The sequence below is a fragment of the Notolabrus celidotus genome, chromosome 3 (assembly GCF_009762535.1).
Source record: "Notolabrus celidotus isolate fNotCel1 chromosome 3, fNotCel1.pri, whole genome shotgun sequence".
Lineage (NCBI taxonomy): Eukaryota > Metazoa > Chordata > Actinopteri > Labriformes > Labridae > Notolabrus > Notolabrus celidotus.
Genome location: NC_048274.1, coordinates 29148719 through 29159349, shown reverse-complemented (window position 1 = coordinate 29159349; position 10631 = coordinate 29148719). Strand labels below are relative to the sequence as shown.

At 39.1% G+C, this 10631-nt stretch overlaps 1 protein-coding gene across 1 annotated transcript; it reads right to left on the bottom strand.

Moving 5' to 3' along the window:
- Positions 1-1536: 1536 nt before the first annotated feature.
- slc1a2a (solute carrier family 1 member 2a) lies at positions 1537-9893 on the bottom strand. The gene is made up of 10 exons (XM_034680583.1): positions 9761-9893; positions 8905-9057; positions 7452-7702; positions 7243-7351; positions 6725-6851; positions 6369-6602; positions 5466-5660; positions 4904-5038; positions 3029-3239; positions 1537-2016 (listed from the first exon to the last, which is right to left on the bottom strand). The coding sequence occupies exons 1-10, from the start codon at positions 9888-9890 to the stop codon at positions 1945-1947; spliced, it is 1617 nt and encodes a 538-aa protein (XP_034536474.1). The 5' UTR covers positions 9891-9893; the 3' UTR covers positions 1537-1944.
- Between the last annotated feature and the right edge of the window lie 738 nt (positions 9894-10631).

Here is a 10631-nt window from a genome sequence, read left to right as displayed (position 1 = left end):
CCCTTAATGTGCTCATAACCCTCATATACACAGATCTGCAATAATAATTTATGACCTGATCTGTTAAACGAGTGAAAAACATCAACAATTTTTTTCTCTGATAACCGTTTGGGGCCTTCTGAGAAGCAGATCAATTGAATTTATTCTTTGTTATAAGTAATCCTATTTACACAATGTAATAAAACTAGTGACCCATTAAGAAGTCTTCATATTTTACCAACATTATTGCTCATATACTGTTTATATGTAGCTTATTGTATTAATAGAAACCTTATGCAAAACAAACAAAAAAACCTTCTGTTAGGTGACACAAAATGTCACACTCTATTCATTTGAATAATGCATTTTTTCCTAAAGAGAGTATATACACAAAGTGCAAGGAGGCACTTTAAAAATGAAACATATAAACTGACGCTTATTTGGAAAAAGAAATAAAGAATCCCAATTTTGCCAAGGATTGAACAGAGTTGCTACACAAAATAAAACTTAAATAATTTCCAATGACCTTGTTACAGCTTTAGATTAATGTGAGCGCTGGAGGCAGAATTTAGTGTGCACGTGCTAAACAGACGTGACCAAAGCTAATTAACTCTACATGTAATCACAGGCTTATTTATATTTAAATCTGCTGCGTAAAACTCTGCAAACTTGAGGTAATTCCTCGTGAGGAAGGCCCAGCCATCCTCACTCTAAGAAGGTGACGCAGGAGGGGGATTAAACTTTATATCTTTACAAAATGTGAGAGCCAATATTGAATTGGCAACTTTTATCCAGAAATGTGTTACTCGTCCTATTGACTGCACTCTGCAGTTGACAATGTCAAGGCAAGGTTGTCATATAGCAAAGAAATAAAACAGTTTGAAATAAAACACAGAGCAATGCACAGGCCTGCTGGGGGTTTGAGAAACACACCCCCCCCCCCTCTTTTCTTCTTTCTTCCTCTGATGCTCTTAGAAACACAGAGACACATAGATTGCGGTACGCATGCATACGTTTGACTACAAACAGAAACTCAGTGCTTTGCTTATAAAGAAAAAACATACAAAAAGTAATAAATGAATAACAGCAAGGGCACCTTTCACGTGTTCTGTTCTCTGCAACACATCCTGTACTGTTTGTTGCCACATTTAGAGGCCACACGCCCTCCCCTTATGGTCTAAGTCCTAAGCTTATCTTAGGCTTGACGATGTGTGCGCCATCAAGGTGTAATCCTTTAAGTCAAAAAGTCAAAGGTAACTTAGTGTTTAACCCTCCTACACTCACATCATGATGCCGCAGGATGCACTGTTTCCTCCAGTCAGTGTTTGCATTATTTTGAACATTCGGTCCAGTGTTCATGGACATTTCATAAGAAGACAGAGTTGTCAGAAGTTACATATACACAAAACATTAATAATGACAAACATTGAGACAGAAAGTCTGTCAAACGCTGATGTTCTAATCTGTAAAAATTGGTTTTACCGTCAACTTTGAGATCATTTTTAATTTTGTTTTTTTTAATTAAACTAACAAAGTGATTACCTTGCAAGGCCATCATCCACAGATCATCTCTGCCCTTCAAGCTACAAACAAGATGCTTTTATACAAAAGAAAAAAAAAAGTTGCACATGGTAGAAGAATTCTTTTGTTGACAAATCAGGAAGCTTGCAGCAGCACCGCATAAGGAGTCTTGTCAACCGAATAAGTGATTCTTCTTTACTGAGGGCTTCAGATGTATTTCTTTGTTACAGTCTCTGTTTAGATTTTATACAAGTTGTTGAGTCAGTTGTAATTTGGTCCGCTAGCTACTCAGGTGGTAGCTTAGAGAGACTGTCCTTGCTGTATTGTTGAATTTACTAACTCACATTCTTCCTCTCTTTCTTATGGTGTTGTTTTCTACTTGTGTCGGCAGAGATTCAAAGCTGTTGGAACTCAGGGTAAGGCGCAGCAGCATCAGGACCTGCTTTACTCGCATTTCCACGGTCCTTCCTCAACAAGAGAGAACTCTGCAGTCTTCCCATTTTTGCCCATGGTGACCTGAAAGCAGTTATGAGGAACATCTAACTTTTTGGGCCAAGGCACCATCTTTAAAACAACAGGAATGGTTGGGAAGAGAAGCCATCGCTTCACTACAATCAGGCCTTTGAGATTGGGCCAGAGCAGGTGAATTCCACTCAACATAGAACATAATATTACAATAAAAAACACTGATGCTGTTTACATGTGTGTTTGTCAGTTACAGGATAACATACATAAAAAGGATTTGGCCATGTATTTTATGGCTTCTCTGCCCAACTGAATTTCAATATCAAACAATCATAATGCAACTTTTGCGTCAGACAAAATGTTGCATCATACAGACAATGAAATAAATGAGTAAAAATTTGCTCTGGTTTGTTAGAAAGCTAGTTAAAATACAGTTACATACATTGCGTGAATGTATGTGTAACTTTGGATGAACGTGGTGAAACAGCAGTCTTTATGTGTACCACTAGTTAGAAAAAATTGATTAAAGCTGTAATTTGATCTGGGCTGCCACAAATACATGTCCAATTTGGTGGACAAAAAACAAAAACATCCTCTTTGTAAAGTCAAAACATACCACAACAACAAGTCAAGTAGAATTGTGTACAAGACAACACGTTTAGTTGATGCCTTAAAAATAAAATAACATAAAAACTTGTTTGGATTTCCTGAGAGTGAAACAGAGCTTTTGAGGATCAAAATTGAAAGTATGAAATAAAAAAGGTTAAAAAAAGAGGCTTTGCTTGACCTGGTATCACAAAAACTGCTTTTTCAGATGATAAACAGGTGAATAAATAAATATAGAAATATTTATTTTGCTTTTTCACCCCTTCTTTTCTAGAAAAAGTTTTCTGCTATGAAAATATAACACATATGCTATTCACATATACACAGATTCACCATCATACGAGGTCACATAGAAGAGAAACACAAACACAGACAGGAAGAGAAGGACCAACACAAGCACAGAGCTGGGGAGGATTCTCTACATACAAGTCTCTATGTCTGTTAACGTGAAATGTACCTTGCAGTCGTCTATTAAGATTGAGTTGTGGTGAGCATATACATTCTGGTTGGTGTTATTTTCATAAAATGATTGTGACTTTGACATCTCAAAGTCCTCCATCCGGGTTTGCTGGGAGTCATAGGAATCCAGCTCATGTTTGGAGAGGTGGTACACGATGCCTGCTCCGTACGAGTCCCCGACCACGTTTACTGAGGTACGGAAACGATCCCTGCAAGAAGGACAACAGAAAAATCAATGTCAGTAATTGATTACAAGTTAAAGCAAAGGTGAGTGTCTTTTATGTGGTTAAAACCCATTGAACTGCTACAGTGGCCAATTGCTCTGCAACATCCCAATCAATTTCAACAAGGTGAAAAAGGCAAAAAAAAAATCAGTAACAATGCAAATTATAAAGCACACACAAAAGTGGAAAAACTAAGTGCAAAGAAAGAAACGAGGTGAGGCCTGCTGCAAATGATGCTGTCCCCTTGACCGTATCACCAAGAGGCAGCGATTTTGCATCATTCTTCTTTTGCAGTTGTTTTTGGTTTGGATTATTTTTGACTCTGCATTGTTTTTGTTGACGTTGGCTTTTTGCATCTTGCTTTTTAGAAAAAACTATTTTCATTACCTCTCTGTTGTTGCATTTGTGTTGGACTTTTGCATGTATTTCTAAATTTGCATTCATTTACTCCCAGTGGAAATAGTTTGGGCAGTAGCAGCATGATTGTACTTGTCAGCCTCCATTAATTTCCCTATAAAAGCACAATATAAAGAAGACCAAAGAAGATCATTTTCTGTATTCAGCAGCTGCACACAGCAGACCAATGGTTTTTCAAGGTTAATTCATTTGTATAAAAGAGTTTCTATTCATCGTATGAATCATTTGGCCGGAGGTTCAACACAATCCCTGTGATCAGGTGAGGTTGTAGGTGGGGCAGCTTATTCCCACATGAGTAATACCAGAATAGCTGCCAGCGGAGAAATTACCAGAACTTTACCAGAATCGTATTTTTGCTAATGGATAATGTGCAGTAGTTATGATTCTGAATCAGGAGAGATGTCAGTGAGTGAGTGAGTGAGTGAGTGAGTGAGTGAGTGAGTGAGTGAGTGAGTGAGTGAGTGAGTGAGTGAGTGAGTGAGTGAGTGAGTGAGTGAGTGAGTGAGTGAAGTGAGTGACTGAGTGAAGTGAGTGAGTGAGTGAGTGAGTGAGTGAGTGAGTGAGTAGGTGGGCTTGTAGAGAATAAAAATCTAGAGCTGCAGAAAAGTTATTAAAGCTGGATGGCCACATCTGTTTACACCCCCAGAAAATCTGTATTATAACAAGATCATGATCAATTTGTATAGACAAACAGAAAAAGAGACCACCTGACTCTGCATGGTATGAATTGTGTTTCTATGGGCTTACATCAGGGGCGGAGCCAAATTCTTTGACTGGGGTCGCCAAACTGGGGCACTGTCCATAGCTTTTATGTATCCCCTCTATCACCATAGCTGGGTATGTAAACCAGGTTATATATGGCCTTATTAAATCTGAGATAGATCCTTTGGTTGAAGAGTAATACTCGTTCCTTCTTTCATTTCTTTCCCTTAAATTTCTTGTAAATTTCTGGCACTTACAAGTTTTAACTTTACCAAATTTGCACTCTGACTGAATTTTACATATTTGATTTAATATTTTCCTCATATTTGACTTCAAGCAATCCTAACAGGTTTTAATTTTGCTTTGGAATTTGATCTTTTTAAAACATGACCAAGGCATTTAGTACTGAACAAATGATCTTGCATCAGTAAATTTAACAAACATGAAGGTAGGAAACAGAGATTTTTTTGGTGTTGATTTCTTTGTGACTGCTTTTGATCATCAGTTTTCTGTGTTGATGTTGAACTTACAGCAGCCAGTCCACAGCCACCAGCAGGCTGATGTCCTGAGTGGGCAGACCCACTGCTGTGAGGATCAGAAGCATGGTCACCAGTCCAGCACTGGGGATACTGGCTGCTCCAACACTGGCCAGAGTGGCTGTCATACTACAGAGGAGACAGGTTCAACCGTCAGCAGTCAGCAGGAGGAGACAACACAGGCTACATTGACACTCAACAGATTGTCAGAAGAGTTTTAATAAAAAGGGTGTGAGGATGAATCAAAGATTTAAAGTGATCAAGTAGGAATTATGGGTCCATGGTGCTTTAGTTGGAAAGTGATACTAAAACATTTAGCCACATTCAAAAGGGTGCAATAACCCCCAAACTATAATAAGCTTTCCAGTATACACAATATTTTTTACTGCGTACAGATTTAATCAGCTTTTATGTGGGATAATGTAATTTGAAATAAGGACAGTTATTCTTTTGCTCGGGCAGATTTAAACCACCTGTGAGCAGAATGAGCCTTGTTCATTCCCAAAATGTTATCTCTCAAATATATGATGATATCTTTCTATGTCCACATTCTCACCTGACGGTAATAATCTGGCCCCAGTCGAGTGCAATCCCGTTCATCTGAGCAATGAAAATGGCAGCCACAGCCTCATAGAGCGCTGTGCCGTCCATGTTGATGGTGGCGCCCACTGGGAGGACGAAGCGTGTCACCCTCTTGTCAATGCCCAGGTTCTCCTCAAGGCACCTGAATGTGACAGGCAGGGTACCGGCGCTGCAGCAAAAGAGACAGGCTAAATGTTTATTCTGATGTCATAATAAGCACACAGGGAGGTTCAGTCTTAAAGGTTACATCTAATATTAAACTGAGAGTCTAGAGAAAATAAAACACTGCGTCAATTTATAATTCTGTCTCAGACAAATACATTTCACCAGGTCAAACTTGATGATGTAATCATTTTTAAACCTAATTAAGCTATTAATGTATTCACAGTAGAATAAATCCACTCAAGATTTCTGATACAGTCAACTACAGTAGGCTGCCATGAGTTTCACTCCACCAAAGTTAAATGAGCTTGAATTCACTTTCAGGGTGAATCTCAGAGGGAACAGCAGTTGTGACTCAGCAGTTGTTTTGTATGCTTTGTCTGGTAATTAAGAAGTGTTTCTGGTTGGCAGAGGAGCAGTGAACTTGAGAGAACTAAGCCCACCTCAGGAGGGGAGAGAATTATTTCATGCCATTAACAAAACATGGAGTACAGGAGAGATATCCCACATGGAGGCAAAATGGGAAGTGGCTGGACTACTTCATGCTTTAACATTTGAAAATCAAGGTTACTTTTGGATGAAAATGTGATGCATGCTATTCACGAAAAAACTGGAGAGGGAGCATGAATTAGAATCAGTCTGCTGTTCTCACCAGGGTCAGTACCTGTCTGAGTGTAAGATTATAATAATGGAAAAAAGAGGAAATCTCTCGTACCTGGATGCTGTCCCGAGAGCTGTGACCCAAGCTTGGAATATGCCCATGAAGAACTTGAAGGGGTTTTCTTTCACTATTATAAAATATATCAGCGGTAGGAAGATTCCTCCGTGGATGATGAGACCCACTATCACAGTGACCATGTACATTCCCAGCTGCCTGGCCACCACCTCCAAGTCAGCGATGGAGATGATCTTTCCACAGATGAGGCATGCAATACCAAAAGGAGAGTACCTGAAGACAGATCAAATATGTTTTCTTTAGGTTATACTAATATTCTTCATTTGTTTCATTGCATGGATCCTCATTGATATGGCAGTGTCACTGACTGAAGCAGTCTGGTGGATGGTACTTACCACATAATTGCGCCAACGAGCCTCATAACAATCTCATTCAGGACATTGAAAAACTCCAACATCATCTTGGCCTTTTCTCCCATTTTCCCCATGATAACACCGAAAGCAACGAAGAATCCAATTAAACCTGTGAGACACAAAATGCAGCAATGTTTGGTTTGTTCGCAATAAACCTGTTTTATAGAAAACATATGGAATGAAATGAACTTTTGCTTAATAGAGTGTATTAGAAAAAGAATAGGTTTGAAGTTTCTTGATTATTGCAGTATAAAAACACCCAGGTCATTTATCTTATCTTCATGTCTGTCGTAACATCATTAACCTTACATCTGTAACCATTTAGTCAGTATCTAGTCTGTATTAGCTCTCTGTTCTTACATCTAGTTGTGCAGCTCTGGTGGCGTATTGTCTTTTTTTTCTTGTTATGTAATTTAGAGTGAAAAATAACTTCCTTTATCTCTTCAACAACTTTCTCTCTTCACTTGTGCAGTGGGAGTGTTTTCTAACTTTTCACCTACCCAGGACGTTCATCCCTCCCTTAAACTGAAGCGACCTCTTCAGTGTGAACTGTGGAGGTGCTTTGGTTCTGTTAGTGGGCACAGGTACTTTGGTGGTTACAGTCTGGATCTGGATACAAATCAAAGGGAAGAAGAAACAGTTGGAGCTCCTCACGTATGAATCAGAATGCACATGGGGGTGAAAAGATTCTGTGAGACTCCTACTGTACCTGTTGAAAGCAAGCCTGCACCAAGTTTTCTGGGAAAAGATTTCGGATGAGATCAAAGAAAGCATCCATGCTTGACACCTCATCATTCTTCCTCCCCTGTCCCATGTTTGCCCTCAGCTTTGGGTTCCCGGGATGGATGAGCAGCACTAGGATCACCCCGAGGATGGCTGCGATCACTGTCGTTGACATGTAGTACACCATGGCCCGGGTGCCCAGACGGCCGCTAGATTTGGCATCCAAACCGGCAAGTCCTTTAAGAAAAACAGATTCAACAGTGAATAAAGGTAAGTGCAAATGTCTGTATAAAAAGGCTAAAACGTATCTATTAATATTTATGAAGTGTCCAAGTGTTCAGCCTGTGACAGAGTATGATGCGATGGATTTGTTTAAGTCAATAGATTTTGAATCTTTGCATTTGTATTTACACGATCTGACCTCCAATTTCATGATGAAATAATTAATTGAAATGTCGTGATTAGGCTGATCGGCTTCCTTCAACAAAAAAGCAACCATTGTAGTCTCAGACTGTTTTTACCTTTAACACATAGGAGATGCTGGTGTTCTAACTGTAGCTGTTTTTTTCTCTATATACATATTGTGCTTGTATATTTCAACAACTCTTCCACCAAACATTTCATATAAATTGCTCCCATAGTGAGATGACTCAGTCCAATGGTCCTGAAGACTTGGTAGAAATTGTGAAACTCTCGAAGTTGTACTGAGGAACTATTGTAAATGTTTTTGCACATTACCCTATAGACAACAAAGGCTAATGATTTAGTTTTATCTCTGATATTTAAGCATAAAGTTGAGATCTCACAGCCAAAACTGTCTGAAGCATCCACTGTTTCATCAAGCAAGCTAATTTATTTGTTTATTGACAGTGTTTAATGTTCATTAGGGACTATGTCCAAGGCTATGTCATATATTACACCGAAGTTTGGTGAACAACGTTGTGAAATGTCTTTTAAGTGATTTAAAGCAGAATTACATCATTTAACAACATATCCCAGCTCTGATATGTTCCCATAGAGAAAAAGTTCTATGCTCTTTGATTTATTTCAGTAAAATATTGCTGACAAACCTCACTCATAGAAGATGTATCTGTGTTGTCAGTGGATTCTGTAGTCATGGCAAAAAAATTTGAACTAGTATGAAGTTTTGTTTTCCCCCAAAATTGTTTTAAGTGTAGAAAAAAAAAAGAACATCTGGGTACCTGTGCTAGATTCACAAGGCTGTGTGTGCCTCCACACAGATCTCATCTATGCACAAAATAAACACTTTATAAAGCATTTTTTTTAGTTTGCCTGGCAAAAAATCCACCCACTCTCCTGCCTCTCCTGTTGCAACTTAACTCCCTGAAAGCAACAAGGTGCACCACTCGTCCTCATTTCAGGACATTCAGCCTGCAAATTAAGCAGAACATTTGCAGCAGGTACTGTGCCCCACCCACCTGTGACCAGACTGGAAACAACAAGAGGCAGAATAAGCATCTTCAGCATCCTCATTAGGATCTCCCCAGGGAAGGCGATGATAATAACAACATCGGGAGGGAGAGGGGATATGTGCCGCAGCAGCATTCCAGAAATGGAACCCAAAAACACACCTGAAAAACACAAATCAAACACATAACCATCACAAAGCAACGAGACGATTACTGTGAGCACTGACAGAGTCTGAATGAGAGCGCATCAACTTCTGTGCAAAGTGAACTGATGTCTTTGACTCGTTAGTCTTCATTACCATCGCAACCTGTCATTCATAGTTCAATTATAATTGTGATAACTGTGTAAATGTATGATAGATAAAACCTTCTTCTTAGGATCACTTATCTTTCACCTTGAAGGAACTAGAAAAAATACAACATGAAAAATAAACTAATCCAGGAGTTTCTGTATGAGAGAAAAAAAAGTAAAAAAGAGAAGAGCTACAGCGGAGACTTTTCTCCTGCCAAGTTTACTTCTGGTCCTGACAAATTAAAGATAATAGAAGCTCCTCATTTCAGTTCATTAAGTTTACTAAAAAGAAACATGATACCAGAGACACAGAACTTCATGAAACATCCATTCTTTCTGATGTTGCAAAACAGGTCATACATTTCAATGATAGGTAAAAAGCATCAACAGTGACTCCATATATCACCTTGATGCCAAAATCATGCTAGTGAGCTCGATATCCTGTATTTGTGGATGCACTTGGCTGTGAAGGACTAACAGCAAACCTTTCCATGATACTGCTAAAGTCCCTAAACCGTGTAAGCTAGGGTGGTAAGGAAATTGAAGATGGTAGCATCAGGATCAAGAACTTACCAAGGATTGTGAGGGTAAGAACCATGTTGTTCATGATTTTGCTGCACAGTGAGCTACATATGCTCTCTGTGTTTTCCACTCTGGGCTCCAGGTGGCTCTCGTCCATCCTGACCTCAACTTGCTTCTGCATATTGTTGGCACTGAAAGAAGAAAAGACAAAAAATCAACATATATTCCAAGTTTCAGCTTAAAAGGAAATGAAAAAGGTCAAGTGAGTTTGGAGTTCTATCTGGCATGAGAACTCTAATATTAACAAGTATGTTAGAAACAGTAAAACCACTTGTGTCTCTGTAACTCAAAGATGTGAGCCAGAGATGTGTAGCTGAAGGTTTACCACAGCGGTAACACTGTTGCACACCACTATAATGTCCTGGGGTTTGATTCCCAGAAGTGGCACTTCACGCTTAGCCGTGCATTGTGGCACACATAACTATAGATTCATGGGAGGCCAGGGATGGCTGTTGCTTTTGTTTGTGCAATCTCTACTTCTACAAGTTGAGTAGAATTTCTGCACAGCTACGGGAAGGACTTTGTTTGGATAAGTGGACATAGTCACCATGACATCACTTATTGTTTTGTGAGCTTTTCTTTTGTGAATTCTTCTTTTTTTGGGAACAAGAGTAACCATATATGGACAAAAGGGTGTATACACATTGTTTCGTCTGATTTATTGCCTATTTCACGATAAAGAGATCCACGATTTACTCAGCAGACATCCTGCTGAGTCACCCCCTGCTGGCCACCATCAGAATGCAGTCAAACTTGTAAAGTCGGAGGATAGGTTAACTTTTCATTTATAGTTTAAGATCTTTGGATAATGTGAACATTCAACTATTTATATCCTCCTACCAAGTAGTTCCTTAATGGCAGG